Here is a 24,210-nt window from a genome sequence, read left to right as displayed (position 1 = left end):
TAAATCATTATATAAAAAGGGAATACAATATTGTATATAAAAATTATACACTTTAAAAAAAAAAAATATGAATAAAATTTTTTAAGAAAGTAATAACTGGATTAAGCAAATAAATAAAAAATGTAATTTATATATTTTATTACTTATTTATGCATTCTTACATTAGTCGTTTTTTTTTATGTAATTTTATGCGAGTATATTGTATAATTCATATTTTGCTAACTATATTTGCAGTGTATAAAATGAACATGTATAAATATATGTAGTTATATGAGGAAATAAATCCATTTATCATTATTTTTATTTTTTTATTTATATTTCACTAAATTGTTTTTAATATAATATTTTTTTAGCCAAAGAAAATACTATATATAATATACTTGCCTACGTGTGATATATGTACAAATATTTAAGCGTATTTTGTTGTATTTATTTATACATTTCAAAATGGGGATGTATTGATAATTAAAAATTTCATTCCAATTCACACAAAATAAAAATAAGCAATAAAAAAAGCAAGAAAAAAGTAAGAAAAACATATGTTTTGTTTTGTAAAAATAATTTTCCGAATTTAATCGCCTATGAAACACATAAAAGAACTTGCGTTTATTTTACTATGTAAGCTTGTATATAATATGTTTTGCATAAATATAAATAAAAATGTAAACAATAAATAATCATCCATATGTTAAAATTAATACTATTTTCCAATTATTTTATTAAAAATCAGCGCAAATAAAATAACAAGGCTTGTATTTTTTGGTTTAATTTTTTATTTTTATTGTATATTATTCCTACACATGATAACTATACATTTTTTTTATTAGTTGTTTTTAAAGATAAAGAATATGTTTTTTTTTATATACGTTACATTAATATGTTATTTTTATTTTTTTTAATTATAGTGAATTTAGTTTATATACACGGTTTTATTACGATCTATAAATAATTGTAATATATTATTTGTATTAATATACATATAGTTGTGTATATATAACGAGATAGGAAATGTTTTTTAAAAAAAGTGGAGGATGCTTGAATGTATATATTTTACCATAAATAAGTGTATCGATTTTATGGATATATGAATGTTTGTACTATTAAATATATTATTTTGTATGCTTTAGATTTTAAAGCATACAAAACAAAGGTTTATATTAGTTATTTTAAATGATAAGGGAAAAATAACCAAATGGAATAGACATATATGCATTTTAATAGGAACATATAAAATATATTTTTATATATTCGCTTTCATTTGAATTAAATATTGTGGTATAAAAAGAGGAATAACAATGTAACATAACAAAATAATAGTGGTAAATTTTTCTTTACTTTCTTTATTTTCTCTATTTTTATATTGAAATTTACATTAAACATAACCCTAGAAAGAAAAAATGGCTTAACTACTTTTATAGAAACAAATATTATTATATATTTTTTGTAGACCAATTATTATGCATATAGTTAAAATAAAAACATGCAATTGATTTTTCTTAAGTTTTGTGTAATAATTTCCTAATAGTTAATTTTATTTTTTTGATATTTATAAATTTATATATACCATTTAATAAAAAAGAAATTCAAAAAAATATAATGTATCAATTTGTAGGCTGTGTTGTGAAAAAATAATTATAATTTTTTTCCCCTACATTATTTGAAAAAATATATTATTTAAAAAAATTGTACATTAATATATAGTTTGTTTATGCATATATTTTATGTGTTTTTTTTTTTACATTTTATATTACTAACATAATGTACGTATATAATTGTGACAAAAAAAAAAGGAAAATAAACAAAATATTAACTGGTAAAATTATATTTTAAAATTAACTTTAAAAATATTTCCTGGCAATAATAAAGGTTAAGACTTAAGTTATTTTTTTGTGTATATTCTTTAGAAAAAAAATAAAAAAATATCAATCATAGTAACATGGTAAAATAAATAGTATTGTAAAATTCAATTTTTCAAAAAAAGAACAACATCAAATGCATGTATATATGAGCAACGGACAATTTTTAGGAAAATGATAGGTTTTATAGGACAAATAAGAAAAGAGGTGATGGGTTTTGGAATTGGAAAGATTAAACTAATAGGATGCATAACAAACAAAAGATATTCAACAAAAATAACGACAGATATAGAAAATAATATAATAAAAAAACTAGTTAACATGGATAGTAAAAATATAAGTTATGGGATTAAAAAATGTGTAAAAAATTGTTTTATTAATAAAAAAATGTTTAATATATACACAGATTTAGTAAAAAAACATTCAAACAATTTTGAATTCCAAGATGTTGTCCTCATTTTACAAGCTTATGCTTTATGTAAGGAAAGAAATTTCCAAGTATATTCTATTTTGTCAAATAGAACATTATATATATTTAAAGAAAATAAAATAGAATATAATAAATTAACTTATGATAATATTTATAGATACATTTTGGCTAGTAATAATTTAAATTATACAGATTATGAACTAATGACAATATTTTTAAAAATAATAAAAAATAATTTAAATATATTTGGTATGAAAAAAATTAGTAATATATTACATGCATTAGTAAAATTAAAAATAATCGATGATGAATTATTAGATTTATGTAATTTTTATATTTTAGAACATTTTGATGAAATGAAATATAATTATATTAATCATATATTTTCTGCTTATTCAAAAAAAACAAGTATAGCATATTCAGAATTATATTATAAGTTAATAAAACATGTTTATGAAAATATAAAATTGATGGACTCTATTTCTATATATAATACATTGATACAAATAAAAAACATTTTGGCTGTTTTAAAACGTGATAAAATTTATCAGTCATATTTCGTTAATGATAATTATGTATATGATTTTGATAAAAATATTCCTTCAAAAATAGATAGAATAAAAGACATAGAAATAAAAGGAGACATATCAGAGTTGGAAAAGTTGAATAATAAAATCGATACACACACAAACGATATTGAATATTCGAATAATGTTTTATCCAAAGAAGATAATAAAAAAAAAAAGGAAGAAAAAATTGATGATTTTTGTTATATAAACACTGAAACAAAAAAAGGGGAAGAAGAAAAAAAAAATAATAATTGTGAAGATTATAATAAAAAAATATTAAATAACGTTGTTCCTCTTTTATTTTATAAAGTAAATAGTTGTTTAGCCTTTTTATCATTAAATCAATTAATAAAATTATTATGTGCATATAAAGAATTAAATTATTTTAATTATTTATATATTTATAAAAGATTGTTGCATTTTTTATTATCAAAAGTAAAAACAAGTAAAATAAATTTAAAAGAACGTATATTAATTTTGGAATTTTTTATTGTTCTTCCATATGTCGATAATAATATGGAAGAAATTATAAATTTAGTTATTGACAACATTGAAAATATTCTTGTATTTGATTATTTTTATTTATGCCGTCTATTGGTGTGTTGTAAACATTTACAAATCCATAGTGATAACATATTGTCAAAGATAGATTTGTTAGTATTTAAAAATAAAAAAAAATTTGAAAATTATACTAATTTAAATGACCTACAATTATTTTTGCAATTTTATAATAAAAATTACCAAGAATGGGAAGAAATGATTAAATTTTTAAACTCGATAGTTGAAGAAAAAAAAAATACAAATAAAATTGAAGAAGAAAATAATATAAATTCAAATATACCATCCTTGCCAATAAACAATGAAATACAAAAAGTAATAACATATAAATATAATAAAATTGAAAAACGTTTTAATGAAAATACAGTAAATATTGTTGATCATACTAAATCATTAGTGAGCCAAGAAAAGGAAATTTCCACCAACAATCCTTCTGACGATAACTCTCCAAAAAATAAGAATGATATCAGTAAAAATATATCACAATATTTATATTTTAACTTAATAAATGAAAAAAAATAGATTGTTATACTTTAGGTGTGTATACACAGAGAAGTATAAACGAAACTGTTTCAATTTTTTAAATTTTGTCACATTTGTTCATTTTTTTCGCATTTTTCGTGTCTATTTGTACATTTAATTATACTGCTTTATGCTAATTTTTTTTGGTGCTTTATATTTTCCTGTTTTATTTGCTCAATTTTCAAAAAACATATCATTGAAAATTAAAGCTAACACGTGTATGAATAATAACAAAACAACAATTCGATATGTGTTAAAAGTTTTCTTGTTGTATACCTCAGATTTTATGACATTTAAAAAGTCTTTATAATATGTATATCTTTTGTTTAGTATCTTTATCCGTTCGGGAATTTCCATGTATTTGTGCATCTGTGGGATAAAAGATTTATAAATATGTAAATGAATATGGTATATAAAATAAAAAAAAATTATTAATGGTAATAAAACTCCAAAAAATTCTGAACGTTCATAATCTTTCTTGCTTGTTCAGGAACTTATCGAATTTCGAGCTAAAATTAGCTAACACATTTTTTGGGTAGCTTTAATTCTATACATAAAAAAAAAAAAAATTATACCTCAAACCACATGTGCTCATACTGAACTTTGTTCCAAAAATATTCAGGAATGTCTAAAAAATCTTGTACAGCATTAACATTGATAATGCTAGAATAAACGTCTATCATATTTGATAACTGTTTTTTAGAAACAGAGCATTTCCCATTTGAAGCAATTTCTTTTGATATGGTAAATAATATGTTGATAGCATTGTCCATAAGAAATTCATGTACATCTAATCTAATAGACTGAGACAAGGCGAATGATATTGTTAGTTTTTGTTCTATAGAATTATTTGTTAAGTGTATTACTCTGGTACTTGCAATTTTTTTTTTTTTTTCATGATTTTCCTCTTTATTTATGTCCTGAAAAAAAAAATTATAATTTTCGCTATTATCATAATTGAAAATGTCTGATTCTAATGGATTTGTAGTAAGGCCTTGATTGATATGCTCATTTATTTTATTCCCATTATTATCTTCACTTTCTATATTATATGCGTTTAATTCGATATATGGGCGTTTTGTAATTTTACTAGTTTGTTTTTGCTGTTTTAGAGAATAATATATTTTATCATTCTGAATAGCAAATGTGAGTAAAGGCTCATTAGAATATAGGTTAAAAAATAAAATAAGATTATTTATAAAATAATCATATTTTTCCGAATTATAAAAATTTTCCCATATAACTATTGAGCCATTTTTGAATATAAAAATTATGTATTGAGCATTTTTCTCAGTAACATTGTTTTTAAATGAGAGGTTGTCAATATTATATATTTTTTCAATACTATAGAAACTTTTTGTAACCTTATCTGGAGTTAAAAATACACATAAAATATTATTATTATCAAAAAAACAATATTTTAGTTTTTTATAAAAAAGAATAATACTTAATTTTTTTAAATCGTAACTTTTGACATGACATAAAAATTTTACTTGTAATGGTTTCATGTTGTTGTGTGTATTTGGTGAAATGTGATGATCTTGAGTTTTGTATTTTGTTTTATTTTTTTCTATTTTTATTATTTTCTTTTTTTTAAGGGTATTTTTATTTGTGTGTAACATGTTGTATGAATTATGTTCGTCATATTTATTTTTGGAAAATGGATTTTTTCTTTCGAAATAAATGTTATAATCATTAATTTGTTCGTTTTCTACATGGTTATCATTTTTGTTCGATTTATTTATTTTTTTCATTTTTTTTCGAATCGTTTTCTCCAATTTGATATATATTTTTTTAGTTTCTGCTTATGTATTTGTTCGTATCCTTTTAAAAATGGTTTATTCACATTTTCATTTAACTTATCGTCTGAATGTGAATTAATAAATTTATTACAAAGTTTTTTTTCTTTGTATTTTGTTTTATTTCATTACAATTTTTGCAAATTTTATTGTATTTTGAAAAAAAAATATATTTTTTAAGTACAAAGGGGATACATTCCTTTTTATATGCATATCAACATAATCCTAAGACATTGATCGTTTCATATTTCTTTTTATATTTTTTTTAACAAATATGTCTATACATGTATTTATATATATTGTGTGTGTAAACCATCTAAGTGATTTCTATAACATAGCCATTTGGCTAGCTGTTATTATACGAATATTTTGTACTTATTATAATATTTTTCGATTTTGTTTATGATACATTTTTATATACAGCTCATTGGTATAATATTGGAAAATGATGTACTTTTCGTTAATCGTTAGATTTATGTAATTTTTTCTTTAAATATTTTTTCCTTATTTGGAAGGAAATAAAATTTTAAATAATATTTTATAGAAAAATAAATATTTGTTAAAAAAAAAAAAAAGGGCATGTAATGAAAAGCAAAAAGAAACATATTCTATGGATAAAAATAAATATGATGTTGCTTATTATATAATGTAATTTTTTTTTTTATTAAGGTAATGTACAACATGAATATGACTAAATATAAAACAATTGTGGTTACATTTCTGCATTTATTTGACTATAATTTATTTTTTTATTTTTAATATAAATGATGGGTAGAAATGTAAAGACGATCAGAATGGAAAATAACTTTTCTTTTATTTTTCAAGGACAATACTCAATTTGGAAATATATATGAAACATCTCCATAAAATATATGCACACAATTTATTCAATATACATATAATAGCGAACATTCGACTTAAAGATATTGCAAATAAATTTAAGGAAACGATCTTTGTGAATTAATAAGGTATTATAGTTTGAATGTGTTTAGTGCGCAGATATGAGGGTAGGACAAACTAGTAAAAAATAAAAAAACGTGAAAAGAAAAATAAAAAAAAATTTTAATTAAAGGAATAAAAACATAAAGGGGTATGATATAGTGTTTTAAAAATATTATCAAAATGGTACGAACAGAAAAAAAGAACGAAAGGAATAAACATAAATATAGATATATGAATTAATATACAATTAATAAAATAAATTAATTATAATAATGAATTAGCATAAATAAAAATATAAATCTAAAATATGATATATTATAAAAAGATATATAAATATAAGCATTGATACATTATTATATACGCAATGCCAAGTTCGTAGCCGTTAAGCATATAACAACAATATTGGCACTTTTATTTATAAAAAAATATATTAAATTCATAATTACATTTTCTACAAATGAATAAAAAAATTTCAAAATTAAAAAGGAAAAAAAAAATATATTATTTTTATGTAATAAAGAAAGTTATATATTTCTTCTCGATTAATGCTCAACATTGATAAAAGTGTTTGAAAAAGGATTGAATTACTTTGCCAACTCACACATGAATATATACGCACATGCATACTTATTTACATTTATGTATACATGAATATTAAGATGGATTAAATGGTATACAATATATATATATATATATATATATATATTATTTGTGTGTTATACAAATTTGAGCCAATTCAATATTAATGTAGTATTTTGAAAAACTATGAAATTGCAAAATTTTTAAATCGAAATATTTCTTTTAAAAAATTATTTATATTTTTATCTTGATTAACATTATTTTCATCACATTCAAACATAACTAAATCCCATGGACAATTACGAAAATGATATTTAATATCATTATACATATTTGCAATATTATTTTTTATTTCTTTATCATCTCGATTGGATGCTAAAGATATATGACTACATCGTTTTATTCGAAAATTTGTTAAATTCACATTAGTATTACTATATTTATATTTTATTATATTTGTTTCTTGTGGTAGTTTTTTTACAATTTTGTTGTGTTTTTCATTATTATCATTTTCAGATTTTAGTAAAGTTATCTTTGATTTATTTTGATGATTTTTATTAAAATTATGACCATTTTCATTTTCAGAACTATTGATATTTTTTTCAATTAATAAAACAGTTGTATATGAACTGTGTACCCTCTTAGTTTGATATTCATTTGTTGTGAACTTACAATTATTGTCTAGAAATATGTGTGGGGAAGGATAAGCTAGCGTATAATTATTTTTTTTTATTATGGATTTAGGGGAAGATGATACGTTGTTGTATTTTTTATTATTTTGAGAAAATTGTTTTGTTAATGTGGTTTTAGATCTAATTTGTAAATTGTTGAAATTATAAATATTATTTTTTTTTGATAATTTATAAAAAAATTCATTTTTAAAAAGATTGTTACGAAATATATCATCGTCTCGATTATTTAATTTTCTTTTATTAACAGATTTAAAACTATTATTTTTCAATAAAAATTGGAAATTTTCGATTAATTTTTTTATCCAATCACATAATATAGGAATAATAACATATCCATCATTAGTTTTGAGAACATGTGTTTCACATATTTGTTTTTTATCATTATTGCACATATTTGAATTTTTATATAATAAAACTGAATTTTTTATTTCATATTTTTGTAAGTATGTACAATATTTTGTGTGTTTTATTTCTTCATTTTTGGTTTCACAATATTTTTGTTTTTTTTTCTTCGCATTTTCACTTTCATAAATAATAGTATTATTTATATAATTATTATCATTATATTTATTGGGAGTATAGATAGTATGGCTTGTGTCATTATTTTTTTTAAGGTGTATATGAAAGAATAAATTAATTAATAATAATTTTCTATATATATAATATAATTTTGCATAATAAAAAAAATATATATAAAGTGTTTTTATAAAAGTATTTATATTATCACAAAAAAAAAATCCAGTCAAACTTATGTGTGTATCATATTTATATGTATCATCCGCTCCATACATATTTAAAACTTCTTTTTTTTTTTTTTTAATAAAATTATAAAAATTTGAGTTTTTAGATGGTACTAAATGAATAATATATTTTTTATCGGCTTTTGTTTGTTTATCTTTATTTATATCTTCTTTATTATTGTTTATAAAATTAAAACTGTCTATAGATTCCTTCACTCCGGCTTCATTATTTAATATATAATAATTGGGATAATCACCGGAATCATTTTCATTTTTTACATTTTTTAAAAGTTCTCGGAAATTGCTCATAAAATTTGTGCTTTCAAAATTGTTGTGGATTATGTTTTTTCCAACAATAATTTCCTTATTTTGGTTAATATTCTTTTCTTCCATATATTGCGAGCAAATGTTAACAAATAAATAAAATAAATAAATACTAAGCACGTAGTTGAACATTTAGGAAAATAATTCCATATTCACTATTATTAATGTGAATAATGACGATACTAACGTGCTATTTTTCGAATATTAAAAAAAAACACAGATGTATAATAATAAAATGTATTGAAAAAAAGATCAATAAATGTGTGTGCAAATATTAAAAAATTTGATAGACTATATATTTAAGAGCATGCAAAGTATTTGGTCTATTTTTTCAAAATTAAAATACATAAAATAAAAATATGCATATATTCATCATTATCGTGTTTAAAAAAATGTATACTTATGCTTTTAACACATGGCACACAAATGTGATTATATGGCACATAAATATATGTATAAAATATGTGTTCTTATTTTATATATTTTTTTTTTTTAAATGGTGTGTAGAGTATTATTGCATATACAAGTGCCACAATTAAGGAAATAAATAAAAATGAATAAAAATGAATAAAAATAAATATAAATAAATATAAAATAACTAAACGAATAAACTTATCAACTCGTAATAAAAAATTATTATCAAACACCCGCTTTGCACTCTTAGATTTGCTCTTGCTCATGCCTCATCTTGTCTCTTTTTTAAAAAATAAAAAAAATAAAAAAATACAATATAAATTTTTTACTAAATTTTTACTTGTATAATATATCAAAAAAAGTACATAAATTGAAAATATGATTTTCATATATACTTATTATAAGACAATAAGAAAGACAAAAATAAGCGGATTATAATCATATATATATATATGCATATTAAATGTCTAGAATATTGTGTTGTGCAGAAAAATAGTAGAATTGTTTAAATGAAGTTATATACATGTCTAGAATATAAAATGTGAAAATATAAGCTCTCAATAGATTCATGAAATTATATGCTAAAATAGCGATATACAAAAAAGTTAAATATGAATACATATAAATGTATATATAATAGTAAAAAAAATTATATGCAAATATGCATTATTCATGGAAGCCTTTCCATTTTTATTGTTTTAAACTGTTTAATGATAATTTATGTCCACAAAACATAAAATAAATGAAAAACTTATATAAAAATAAATGGAAAACTTATTAAAAATAAATGGGGGCTACGTATAAACACAAGGATATATGTTTTAAAGGATAAAAAAAAATGCAATAGTGTTTTATATTTCAAGAAATTTTCCTTTCATTTTTGTATATTTGTTTGCATTAAATAATGATATCAAAAAATAAATCAATAAAATTTAACATTGTTGCATTTATTCGTGTAATATTAAACGAATAAATATGAGGGGAGTTTGTAATTTTCCTCAATATAAAAATATTGTTAATATTCTATGCTTATATTCATTTTATCCATGATTATGATATTTATTTGAAATAAATGTTTATATTATAGTTATAAATACATAAAGTATGCATTTAATAATAATGTTTGGAAATTTTTTAAACATACAATTTTGACGAAACTGTATTTATGCAATTCAAAATATAAAATTAGTAATACATATTTATATGTTAGTATTTTGTTAAATTATTAATACTCATTCGCGTGCGACATACGATTAAAATTATGACATATTACTTTATTTTTATTAAAACGAATAAATAATTATTTAAAATGAAATATTTATTTAAATGAACAAATAATTATTTAAAATGAAATATTTATTTAAATGAACAAATAATTATTTAAAATGAAATATTTATTTAAATGAACAAATAATTATTTAAAATGTTATTTTGTTAAATATTATTATTAACATATATTTTTTTAAACAATTAATATACAAAATGTTTCCGGTTTTAATAGGATAAATATAATGACACGTAGCATATTATAAATAAAATAGTTGTGTATAAAATGTAACGAATATTTTTCTTAACAAAATATATTCAGGATGTTTCTTATAAATAATTGAAAATAAGATGATAAAACAAATCAAAATAATAATAATATTAGTTATGCTTCATTTGTAGGAAATTATTGTTGTATTTAATTTGAATTTAAAGATTTCCATATAAAATTGCTCGCGTATATATTATATATACATATATTTATACATTTATATACATTAAAATTTATAAATCTATAAATATTTGACTAAATATAAAATAGTCTTTTGGGTTTATACTTAAGTTTGTATATGCTTACTATTCTGTAAATTAAAAAAATATTAATATTGAATAAATGGAAAATTAAAGAAAAAAAAAAAATAATAGCTAGCTAATTTGCAATTTCTTTAAACTATATATCATGCAATATCAGTATGGATATATATATATATTTTTTAAATAATGTCAATTTTAAGTTAATAAAAAATTTATTGCTTAGTTGTGTATTTTAAATTATAAATAAATTTAAATATAAAAAAACCTTAAAGAAACTTAACGGGTTGTACAAAGTAACTATATAATATAGTATAGTATATAACAACAATTTAACATTTACAAAAATAAGAAATAAATAATAATGATTGTATAAAAATAACGGAAATAATTAATATATTCACATGCACAAACTTATATATAATCTACCCAATAGATGAAAAGTCAAGTACTAAATTTAAAATAGAAAAAAGTGTTTACCATGTATCATTTCTTGGAACAGAAAAAAAACGTTTTAAAAATAATAAATAATGAAAGCAGTTTATTTAGGTATGTAGATATTTATAAAAATTGTGAAAATGATGTATATAATATATATTTGAATATATATAAAGCACAAAAGAATGGGATCGGAAATGATGAAATAAATAATACCTTTAAATATTCGCAATGCTGTAAGGAAATACCTCATGATAATAATAAATTTATTGAAAAAAAAGTTAAAGAAATAATAGAGAAAAAAGAAATAATTGAAAAAGAAAATGATAAATCAATAAAAAAAAGTATCGATTTATTAATTTATCCATGTATATACGAAATTAATATGAACGAAAATTATTTTACAAGTTCGTGTTGTTCAGGTAGAACAATCATATTTTGTGAAGCTGATAAATCGAAAAAAGAAAATAAAAAAAAAACGATTTCCAATAATAATTTAGACACACCCAATAGTGTTAATGGATTAGAGGTTAATTGTAAAGATAAACAATTTCTTTCGTATTTAAAAAAAAAATATATATTAAAAAAGTTTATGTTAACTAATGAAAATGAAGATGAAAAAAAAAAATATATCGATATAAATAATTATAAATATTTTTCGATCTCAGAAAAGGAACCCATTCACAGAAAAAACGTTAAATTATTTTATTGTAGTCATTCGCATCACAACTTGGAAATCGATACAAAAAATATAAAAAAAAAATTGTTAGAAAATTGGAAACAAGACTTTTGTTATATATTAAATCAAAAAAAATATTTATCTAAAAATGATGAAAATTTGGATACACCTAATAAGGAAGAATTTCGAGATATTAAAAATAAAAATTTGATTCATAGTTTTAGTGATAATGAAAATATAGATAATTATTTCGGATTAAATAAAAAAAAAATTGAAATAAAAAAAAAAAAAAATGTATACATAAAATTCGAACCTTTTATTATTCATGTAAAATGTATTGATTTATTTACTGCATTAAAGTTACTAAAAATAACTCAAATTGCTGGATTGAAACAAAGTGGTATTCTTAATTTTAATAAACATGTAACTGTTGCAATTAGAGGGTCAATGAGATTAGAGCATTATTTGGGAAATCTGTTAGATATAGATATAAATAAAATGACAGAATTAATTGATATATGCAATAATAAAATGTCTAAAAATATTATGCAACTTATACACTTTTATAAATGTTATAAAGAACAAATGTATACAACCAATAATGAATTTTTTGATATTAATTACAAATTTGTGTGCGATAAAAACCAGATAAATGACCATGCAAATAATATTGGAGAAAAAAAAACAAATAATAATAAACCGATCGAAATTGGTGAGATGGAAAATAGGTGTTTTAGAAAAATGGAGAATACAAAAAATAAAAAAACAATAAATATGAAAAAAAGGGATACAAATATAAAACAAATAAACTTAAAAAAATATAATGTAGAAATATTAGAAAAAGGGGAAATCATAAATATAAATACCGAAAGTAATGCAGTAAATTGGTCGGTTTTTCCAAAGAAAAATGATGTTCATAATTTTTTTGTTTGGGGGCATGATATGTTTATGGATAAAAATAAAATTTATTTATTTGGAGGGTTTACGAAAGGAGTTAGAAATAATAAATTAAAAATTTATGACATATTAAATAAAGAAATCATAATAAATGAAACTGAATTACCATCTTTGGCATTTCACGTTTTTTTAAAATTAGATGACAATTATGCATTTATATTTGGGGGAAGAAAAAATCCCCAAATATGTTCTAACAATGTATGGATTTATAATATTAGAAAAAATACTTGGAATTTGGCAAAAATTAGATATAATATGAGTAGTGAGCATATTGAAAAAAATAGCAAAGATTCTGAAAAATGTGAAAATTGTCAATATAATGAAGTACCAGCTCCAAGATACAGGCATGCATGTGTAGTTGTAAAAAGATATAAAAAAAAAGGAAATAATTCAAGTGTTTATATATTTTATACATATGGAGGTGTGAATAATTCAAGCTTAATTTTAAATGATATTTGGAAAGGAAAAATAACGATAAATGAAAAAAATGATGAAGCCTATATTGTATGGAATAAAAAAGGGAATTATAATATTCAAAAAAATATAATTCCAATTAAAAATCACTCTATGATTTATAATAATAAAAAAAATATAATTTATATTATTGGAGGTAATTATGGAAAAGTTTGGGAAATGGATAAAGAAAATTGTATTATCAACAGCTCAGCATTTGAAGAAATAGAGGAAAATAATAATAAACAAATATTATACAATATTGAAAATATAAATTATATATATATATATAGTATTAAAACAAATTTATTTCATTTTATAAAATGTGAAGGCGATGATAAATACAATTTTCCTTTATGTCGATTTTCTCATACATGTTGTTTAATTGACACGAATTATTTTGTATTAATAGGAGGGTTAAATTATCATAGAACATTAAACGATATATGGATATTTAATATGAAACAAAATAAATGGTATTATTTAGATAAATTTGATTTCAATAGTATGTATGTAAGATCAAAAGTTGTGTGCGAAAATTATAATATATATATTATTGGTGGTGGCTGTATTATTTTCACATTTGGAAGTTTTTTCGATTTACCTGTACATGCAAGTTTTAGGGAAGCTATTGTGGATATAAAAAAGTGTAATTCAAATGATATGAACAAGGGAATAAAAAAATATATATATGAAAAAAAAACAAATATATATAAGAACAATGATATAGAAGAAAATAAAAAATCATCTCTATATGTAAAAGATATCAAAATTAAAAAAATAGAAAAGTGCAAAAAAAATGGAGACACCTCATATAACTCAGATCTATATATTATAGCAAAGGATAAAATATTTGTTAAGGAAATAAAAAATTATTTAGAAAATGTAAACAATTTTGATAAAAGCAGAAAAATTGTTTTCTCTCAATTTAGTATAAACAATATTAAAAAAGAAGGGTTTTATGTACCAATTAAGAGAAAAATGGATATGTCAACAAATTTTTTAGAAAAAATATTTTTGTGTGACAATAAGGGAATATTTTATATGAACGGCAAGGTAAAAAATGAAAAAACAAATTTAAAAAAAAAATTAAAAGAATTATTTGAAAATTTTGTAAATAATAAAATAAAAAATTATTTAAATGAGTCGGGTAAAAGCTTAATTTTACGAGCTTGTAATAAATATGAAATAATAGGAAATATCCTAATATTTCATTATATGCATTTAAAACCGTTGATAGATTTGTGCATTCCATATTTGAAGGAAAGTGAACAAAATAAAGAAGGTATAGGCTTATTGCTGTTGCGAAGAAGAAAAGAAAAATGGAAAAAAAAAGAAAAATATGAAAAAAAAAAGAAATATATTGATATTTATACTATGATGAAAATGAAGTATAAATATAACAATCTTATGAAACTTATCTACATTTTTTTTGTATCTATAAAAAAAAATTTTAATTATTATACACACAAAAAAAGCAGAAATAATTTAAAAACTAATTTATTTGGAGGAATAAGAAGATACAACAAAAGTCTTTTCAAATATTTAGCAGCCAAACAAAATAAACGAAAGAAAGTTATTAAAAGTTTTAGAATGTACATAGAAGAAGGAATAATATGCAGAAATAAATTTTTAAAGATTCATAAATACGGGAATGTAAAAATTAGAATGTTTAAGCATGATGAAATTTGTAGAGAAAAGATAAAATCTATTGCTATATATGAAAAAATAACTGGAAAATTAAGAAAAAACAAAATATATTTAATGAATGGGCAAAATTTAAAAACAATACATACAGAAAATAATGTTATGTACAAATTAGATTTAAGCAAATGTATGTTTTGTTCTGGTAATGGTACCGAAAAAGAACGAATGAAAAATATTTTTTTAAAAAAAAAAATAAATATATATGATAATAATAACCATTATATGGCTGAAGACTTTCGAGAAAATGTTGTGGATTTATTTTGTGGGGCAGGATATTTTACACTTCCTTTGTTAAAATTTATAGGAGATAGAAAAATAAATAATTATTATGCATTTGATATTAACCACCATTCATTGAGTTTTTTAAAAAAATCAATAAAATTAAATAATATAAAAAAAAAAAACTTATATATATTAAAAGAAAATTCTTTTCATATGTCAAAAAATGATAACATAATTAAAAAGTGCCATCGAATTTTATTGGGGTTATTACCAAATAGTAAAAATGCATGGAAAAAGGGTTTTAATTTAATAGATGATAAAATAGGAGGTACATTGCATATACATGGAGTTGCAGAAGAATGTTATAAGGATAATTTATTTTTTGAAATATTAAATACTTATGAATATGAAAGATATAATAAAACAATGGGAATTGATAATACAAAGGAAACAAATGTGTTAGAATTTTTGAAAATTGGTAAACGGAATCGTGATGAAAAAGATAACAATGTTAACAAACATGAAGTAATAAATAAAGAAATTAATCATAAATATTCAGGAAGTAATATATCACCTCGATTAAATTTTGCTCAATATGTTTTGATAGAAATTTTTAAAATAGCTATGGAAGACTATAAAATATATAAAACACATTGGGAAGTTAGTATTTCACATGTTGAAAAAGTTAAATCATATGCTCCTTATATTTATCACTATGTAGTTGATATTGAATGCATTCCTCAATTAAAATAAAATATTTAAAAAATTTTGAATATTTTTTTATGAAGTATATAAATATAGATTAATATGTTTCCATTAATTTGCTTGTTTGTTCTACAATATGTTTAGAAATTGGACATATTTTATTTATGTTGCATATATATTATATATAAATAAACCTTGTCCCATTTTAATTATGTTATTTTTTTTAATTGTTGTTTTTGTGTTGTAGATATATTTTTCTTTATCTTTTGTTTATAATATTTGATCATATACAGTGAATTGGGTATAGTTATTTATTTTTAACAATTTTTTCTAGTTTATTTATTTGCTATATTTTTATATAATGCAGTCCTTTAGCTTTTTTATTGTAATAGTGGATTTTTCCCCATTTTTGTATAGCGTCATTATTAATAATAAAATGACAATTTTTCAAAAAGGAATGTATACATATTCGAACTTTTTAAATATAATTTGCTAAACTTGCAATATATATTTTTTTAAACATTTAAAATTTGTTTTTCGTATGAAATTGGAGTTTTAATTTCGTCGCAGAAAAAAAAAAAAAAAAAACTTTATTCATAATTTGAGATTATATTTCCGTTGCTCTAAAAATATAAAAATTACTTGAATATAAAAAAATAGTTCTTTAAAATATATAACCTTGGAATATTTGTAAGAATGATTATGTACCCACAAAAATAGGGTATTATTATGCTGATATTTGATTTAAGGGGAAATATAGAATTATAAAAACAACAAAAGATAGAAAAAAAAAAAATAATAACTATTATTATAAATAAAAAATAAAATATAACAAAAATTTAATCGAGTAATAAAGATATTAATCATATAATATACAGTGAAGATGGCGGCAAAACATCGTAAGTGAAAAAAATGATACTAAACTTCATTTAGTTAATTTGATATATTTCAAATGTTAGCACGCATTGTTTATGGATGGTATTGGAATGTGAATATAATATGGTGGCATTTTATATTCTTCGTATTAGAAAATAAATGTGAGCATGTTAACTCAATATCTTAATATATTTGAATGTATTATATTTCTTTAGATCCGGATCTGATCATGTGTAGAAAACAACCAGGAATAGGTAGCATTGGAAAAATGTTTATATAAATATAAAATACATTTATAGTTTATATATGGTTTCGAAAATTGAATACTATATTAATATAATAAGAAAAAAAAATTAAATAAAGCCAATAAAAAGGCAATAAAATTATGTTTGTGAATAAAAAATATAATATTACATTCATAAAAATGCATATGCTTTTAACATGTGTTTATATATTTACCTATTTTATAAAGCTATTGGAAGGTTGTGTGAAAAATGTGATGGAAAATGTCCAATTTGTGATTCATATGTAAGGCCATACACTTTGGTACGAATATGTGACGAATGTAATTATGGAAGTTATCAAGTAGGATATTATTCAAACAACAATATAGATAAAAATTTTTCATTTTTTTTTTCAATATTTTATTGAATATATTATAGTTACAATGTCATATATGTGTCTAAGCTTAAATATAACAAATTAAAATCATATTATTATTTTTTTTTAAAGGGAAGATGCATCATTTGTGGAGAAATAGGTATATCGGATGCCTACTATTGCAAGGAATGCTGCCTTTGTGAAAAGGATGTAAGGAAATTATAATATTAGCACATATAGATACTTATATACGCATGCTTTATGTAAAATATAAATCACTACGTTATATTATATTTTTTCGCAGAGAGATGGATGTCCAAAAATTGTTAACTTAGGTAGCGCAAAGACAGATCTGTTTTATGAAAACAAAAAATATGAATTTAAAAAACAGTAAATATGCTTTATTTTTTGTAATATGGAGGACAATTGAAAATAAAAAAAATATACATGACAATTTTATAATTTTCCAAAAATTAATAAAATGACATAGCGAAAAGAATACATATTAATAAATTTTGAATAACATTATTTTTATTGGTACATAACTTTGTGAAAATTCTTGCATTCCTTTTTTTATATTTTTACATTTTTTTTACATTTTGACTTAGTATACACAAATGGGTGTATAATGCATATACGATTTTCAATGCCTCATTTTATTATTATTATTATTAATTGAATAATTCAATATAGTCATTTGAAATAATAGATTGAGGGGGATACTTATTCATATATGAAAAGTAGGAGGATAAATCTGTAAAATTGTAGATTTCTGTAAATACTAGCTCTATATGTTTTGTCCCAATTGGGGTTAAAATAGACTTTACGAATTTCTTATAGATTTTCAAAATATCTTCATCACTATATGCAACAACATCTTCTTTGCATTCGCTTTCGATTTGATTGTTACAGTTTTCATGTTGTAAACAATTGAGGATATCTTTATATAAAATCGGGTTTACTGACTTTAATAATATGGGTAACACAGTATTTTTGGAATTAAAACATTTTGTATGATGTAAATTATTTTTTTTGAGCAATTTATAACGATTTAATGTGGGGTACATTATACTGGGACATTTAACCATTATCAGTTTGCACTAAAAAGGAAAAATAGGATATATATGCATGTATATATGTATTTATTTATATATTTGTTTTGGAGGGTAAAATTTCATTTTTTGTATTTTTATAACAATTAATTCTAATTCTATTTCTTTAAGCTTATCCTTAAATCTGCAAATAAATTTATTGCAGAAAAAATTGAATACATAGAAAAACATGTATAATGCTGTTGTGCAGAAATATTTTAAGACATTTTTTTTATAATTTTTAATAATGAATAAAAAAAACAAATGTACATATATAGTTGTATAACCCGTTTTTTTTAAATAAAATAGATTCGATAATCATGTTTTTCCGAATGGCTTCCAATAAATGATAAATGGAAAAATATATGTAAGAAGAATTGAAAAAAAAATGATATATGATTGTCTTAAGATTTTCAAATATATAGTGTTAAACTGTATTTACATAGTTTTACATTTTATTAATCTCCAATTATAGTTTTTCTTGATATTTGTTGCCATCAAATTCATATTTATATTCATTATGTTTATAATAGTTATGTTTTATAAGAAATGAAAATTATATTAAGCAAAAAAAACACAAAAATATAGAGATGGAATTACAATGAAAATAAACGACACAATAAAATTCACAACATGAAAATGGAGGATAAACAAAAAATTCGAAATATAATATCAATAAAATGAAAGAACAGAGACAAAATGGATAATTACAAAATGAAACTTTTATTAAAATAATTTAAGTTAAAAAAATTAAAATAGCTAAAACCATTTATTTTTTGTTGACTAAAAAATATTTTTAAATATTTTAATGATACAAAATAATTACTATGTAATGTTACTTTTTTTATTGATTGTAAAATAGGGGTAGAATATAATATCCTGTATTATAGAATATGCATAATATATATATTTAGAGTGGAGATGATTCGTGTGAATATATGATAGACATATTTTTACATGTATGTACATGTGAAATAGCATTACCCAAAGATCTATAAAACATTTTCTAAATTAAATACCTAAAAGGGTGTATATATTAATTACATACACATGAGAAGGATATTAAATACTTATTTGGAGTGCAAACAAGAAAATGTTTAATTTGTATTTATATACAGAATAAGTTAAATTTATCAAAAAAAATAATTATTTTTATGTCTTGTATTTTTCCTTTTAACCAAGTGGTAAAAAAATATATAAATAAGTATACCTATATACATATGTTAATAATACAAATAGTGTAATGGAAAATAAAAGAAATTGATGAAAATGTTATGGGATTTGATTACTGTATTTTTTTGTTTTTTTTAACATAACAAAATATTGTGAAAAAAATAATAATTTTTATTTTCTCGTGTATATATGTATGTATAATATAAATGTAAGCATAAATCTCCATACTATACAAAGGTGAAAAAAAATATAAAAATGTAACGATAAATATTAAAAGGAAAAATTGTTAATTAGCGTAATCGTATATAATTGAAAAATTCCAAAAAAATAAAACACATCATATGTTTATATGGCTTGAGTGATATATAAATATGTGCATAAGAATAATGCATAATAATGGTGAATAAAGATCGAAAAACAAAATAAGGGAAATTAATTATACTGGAAAAAAAAATATCAAAGTTCAATAAAAAATTAAAAAGAATATATTAAAAGAAACAAAGAGAAGGAATTATAAATAAAATACATATAACATATTCATAAATATATTTATTTATTAAAGATTATAAAAAATATTTTTATTTGTTTTTCATTTTGGGGCTACTACTATATACTTGTAATGTGGATTTTTGCCATTGTATTTCAATTTATAAATTAATTGAATAAGAAAAAAGAATAAAAATATATACATAATATATATTATATAAGTAAGTATACCAAAAGCTTAAGAATAGAGACAAATATTTTATAAACAGGATAAGGCCAACAATCCTAGTATATAATATATGTGTATTGTATTCATGGATATAAAAAACACAATATGCAATCGTTTTAAATTCTTTCTTATATTAATTGTGGTGCTAATATGTACATTTGGATTTAAACATGATGTTATAGTATATAAAAATGAATATATTAGTTTCAGAATTTTAAATAATGATATAGGGGCGAGTACCCTCCATGGATCTTTAGTTCCAATTCAAAATGAAATACAAGAAAATGACGATTTAAATGTTACAGATTCTAATCACGAATTTGATGGAGATGTTAAGCCAATGGAAAATAATATTGAAAATGTTGAAGAAAAAAATGAAGAAATATATATCAAAGAAAAGCTTACAGAAAATAAAAATAATTATAAAAATGGAGATGGATTTGAAGGATTAACATTAGATATATATTTTACTGAAAATAACAATATATATACTAATGTTAAGATTGGAAATCAAATTTTAAAACTTTCATTGAATAGCAGATTAGAAGGAATGTATGTTTTCATGAATGATTCAATTTCATGTTATCAAAAAGATGAGAATAATAAAAGAAAATGTTATGATCCCAGTTTTTCAGAGACTGCATCATGGTGCAACAATAATATGATATGCTTACCTGCTATATTGTCAATACCTTATGAATGCTATGCTGATAAAAAATTAAACATAAATAATAAAGTTGTATATCCAAACATATATTATGATGCATTAAAATATAGCGAAAGTCATTTAGAGGGATTCGACACAATTGAACTTATGGACTTAAAATATGTAAATAAGAAAGAGGGAGCAAAAAATGATGAAAATAATAATGGTGAAAATAAATCAAATAATTTAAACGTATTTGAAAATGCAGATATTAAACTTATAGTCGATTTATCTATTTATAATAATTGGGATTTATTTAAAGACACAGATGGTATTATGGGGCTTGCAGGTAATGCATTAAGTTGTAGAAATACAAGTATTTGGAATAAAATACTTGAAAAAAATAATTTTTTGTTTGGAATTGATATTAATTTATCTGAAAATTCAACAAAAAAATATGTTAATAATTTATCAGAGAAGAATAAAAGAAATATAAATTTTTATAATGTAATGTTTGAAAATAATGATATGAATAACAAACTAAATAATACAGGGTATGTGACAAATTTACAAGAATCAGTAGTTAAGCTATTTTCATCAAAAAGAAGAAATATAACTACAGAAGGGAATCAAAAGAATGTTAATCCAATTATGTTAAACAAAGAAATGTTATCATCAGAAATACATATTGGTGATTATAAAAAAGAATATGAACCTATATTATGGTCTGAGCCACGAGAAAGAGGTGGAATATTTTCAGATTCTTTTATACAATTTACAATATATAATTTAGAAGTATGTGATAATAATATATTTGGTAAAAATAGTAGTAACTGGCAAGGTGTTATAGATTTAAGTAGTAAATGTTTAGTTCTTCCTAAAATGTTTTGGCTAAGTTTAATGCAATATTTACCTGTTAATAAAAATGATGAAAGATGTATACCAACCAATAAAGAAATCGAATTTAATGAGGATACAATACCTAGGATGTGTTCAATTGATGATAAATATAGACCATTACCTGTTTTGAAATTTTCATTTTCAGATAACGATATAGTATCTAATAATAATATAAATAATAGTGATCATGAGCATGGAGAAAAAAAAAAAATTCATATTCCTTTAGACAATTTAATAATAAAAGAAAATGGTCCAAATAATAATTATTTATGTATAATTCCAGATGTAAGGGAAGGTACATCTAATGGAAACAGTGGGAGAACAACTAAACCGTTAATAAAATTGGGGACCTATGTATTAAATAATTTTTATGTTGTAGTGGATCAAGAAAATTATAGAGTTGGATTTTCAAATAAAAAAAGTTTTTATTATTCCAATGATAAATGTACACAAAAAGTAGAATGCATAGGTGATCAAATATATGAACCTGCATTGAATATTTGTATTGATCCAGATTGTTCTATATGGTATTTTTATACATTAAACCCTGAGACAAAAACATGTGAATCAGTTTCATCACGATTTTACATTTTTATAATAATACTTATTATTTTACTAATACTGGATATACAATCTTATTATTTATACAGAAGATCTGTTCGTACTGCAAAAATATCATCTCGCTAATTTATTTTTGGGTATAAAAAAAAAATAAAGTAGGATTTTTAAGGCATGATATTTTTTTTAAAAATGTATTATATTTTGTGTGGATTTTAAAAGATATGATATGCCCCAATAATATGTTTAAAAAAAATGAAATAAAGTTTCCGATTTGTTAGTTACATATATCTTTGTTGTAAATGTGTGAATTTTTTGAGAAACATAAAATGAATATATTGTATTAAATAGAAAATGTTATATATTTTCTTGAATTTAATGTTTATAATTTTTCAATATTTAAAAGCGTAAGGTCTTTAATATTTTATAAAAAAATATACATATAATATTATTTCATATGTCTATATATTTTATTATTTTTTTTGATGTTTTTATATTTTGGCATAAATAATCATATAAATTCTTCAGTTTTATGCAATTTTTAAAATAACATAATTATGTTCAACCTATGTCTTATTTTATTATTTTCATGCCAAATTAAATGTAAATTTTTATATGACCCTATATATCCATTTCTGTCATGTATATTATTTTATAAATATTTTTATTATAGTTTTTTTTTTTAATATATATATAGCTCAACTTTTTTGGCTTTAAAATAAGAGAGCTCCTGAAAAGGGAGATTTTTCATTTAAGGGGAAAAAATAATAAGCAAAATGAATAAATTGAATATTCTGTGAAATTATTTTGTATTTTATGCATAAATCATCTAAAATGAGAATGAGGGGGGGTATACAAAATAATAAAAGCTAAAAAAATAATTACGAATGTTTTTTTATGTATTGCACACTTTTGATATGAATAATATTCGAAATTTGGATACTATTTGAATGAAACAAATGTTGATAATATTAGTGGGTGTTGTATAAACTGAAAGTATAATAATATTTATTTTAATTGATATATCTTATTAAGCAATAACGAATTAATATGAATACATGTAGGAAATGGGTGTGATAAAAAATAATAATAAGCTAGAATATGCCTCAATAAAAATGAAAATATAAATATAAATACAAGTAAAAAAAAAAAATAAAAAAAAATTAAGTATATGAAAAAATGGCAAGTGCACATTAATGCATTTTGAAAAATAATAAGCAATTTTGTAAAGTGTAATGAAAAAAACTATATGTAAATACATTATATAT

At 20.8% G+C, this 24,210-nt stretch overlaps 7 protein-coding genes across 7 annotated transcripts; 4 read left to right on the top strand and 3 right to left on the bottom strand.

The window, feature by feature from the left end:
* Window positions 1–2,030: 2,030 nt before the first annotated feature.
* Window positions 2,031–3,935, top strand: PBANKA_0503100 (conserved Plasmodium protein, unknown function; the record flags this gene model as incomplete). The annotated part of the gene is made up of 1 exon (XM_034568265.1): window positions 2,031–3,935. One exon carries the CDS (start codon window positions 2,031–2,033, stop codon window positions 3,933–3,935), a length of 1,905 nt encoding a protein of 634 aa, XP_034420272.1.
* Window positions 3,936–4,109: 174 nt separating this feature from the next.
* On the bottom strand, window positions 4,110–5,689 carry PBANKA_0503000 (conserved protein, unknown function; the record flags this gene model as incomplete). Its single annotated transcript, XM_034568264.1, has 2 exons — window positions 4,110–4,304; window positions 4,511–5,689. 2 exons carry the CDS (start codon window positions 5,687–5,689, stop codon window positions 4,110–4,112), a joined length of 1,374 nt encoding a protein of 457 aa, XP_034420271.1.
* A 1,750-nt stretch (window positions 5,690–7,439) lies between these two features.
* On the bottom strand, window positions 7,440–9,080 carry PBANKA_0502900 (conserved Plasmodium protein, unknown function; the record flags this gene model as incomplete). Its single annotated transcript, XM_034568263.1, has 1 exon — window positions 7,440–9,080. One exon carries the CDS (start codon window positions 9,078–9,080, stop codon window positions 7,440–7,442), a length of 1,641 nt encoding a protein of 546 aa, XP_034420270.1.
* Window positions 9,081–11,703: 2,623 nt separating this feature from the next.
* PBANKA_0502800 (tRNA wybutosine-synthesizing protein, putative) lies at window positions 11,704–16,431 on the top strand (the record flags this gene model as incomplete). Its single annotated transcript, XM_034568262.1, has 1 exon — window positions 11,704–16,431. The coding sequence occupies one exon, from the start codon at window positions 11,704–11,706 to the stop codon at window positions 16,429–16,431; it is 4,728 nt and encodes a 1,575-aa protein (XP_034420269.1).
* Window positions 16,432–17,266: 835 nt separating this feature from the next.
* Window positions 17,267–18,253, top strand: PBANKA_0502700 (pre-mRNA-splicing factor RDS3, putative; the record flags this gene model as incomplete). The annotated part of the gene is made up of 5 exons (XM_034568261.1): window positions 17,267–17,282; window positions 17,475–17,513; window positions 17,732–17,844; window positions 17,992–18,069; window positions 18,164–18,253. The coding sequence occupies 5 exons, from the start codon at window positions 17,267–17,269 to the stop codon at window positions 18,251–18,253; spliced, it is 336 nt and encodes a 111-aa protein (XP_034420268.1).
* Window positions 18,254–18,530: 277 nt separating this feature from the next.
* PBANKA_0502650 (conserved Plasmodium protein, unknown function) lies at window positions 18,531–19,469 on the bottom strand (the record flags this gene model as incomplete). Its single annotated transcript, XM_034568259.1, has 4 exons — window positions 18,531–18,959; window positions 19,056–19,095; window positions 19,238–19,286; window positions 19,403–19,469. 4 exons carry the CDS (start codon window positions 19,467–19,469, stop codon window positions 18,531–18,533), a joined length of 585 nt encoding a protein of 194 aa, XP_034420267.1.
* Window positions 19,470–20,923: 1,454 nt separating this feature from the next.
* PBANKA_0502600 (peptidase, putative) lies at window positions 20,924–23,071 on the top strand (the record flags this gene model as incomplete). The annotated part of the gene is made up of 1 exon (XM_034568258.1): window positions 20,924–23,071. One exon carries the CDS (start codon window positions 20,924–20,926, stop codon window positions 23,069–23,071), a length of 2,148 nt encoding a protein of 715 aa, XP_034420266.1.
* Window positions 23,072–24,210: the final 1,139 nt, after the last annotated feature.

This window comes from Plasmodium berghei (genome assembly GCF_900002375.2).
Source record: "Plasmodium berghei ANKA genome assembly, chromosome: 5".
Classification (NCBI taxonomy): Eukaryota; Apicomplexa; class Aconoidasida; order Haemosporida; family Plasmodiidae; genus Plasmodium; species Plasmodium berghei.
The sequence above is the reverse complement of the archived record's forward strand: the minus strand, read 5'-3'. Positions and strand labels throughout refer to the sequence as shown.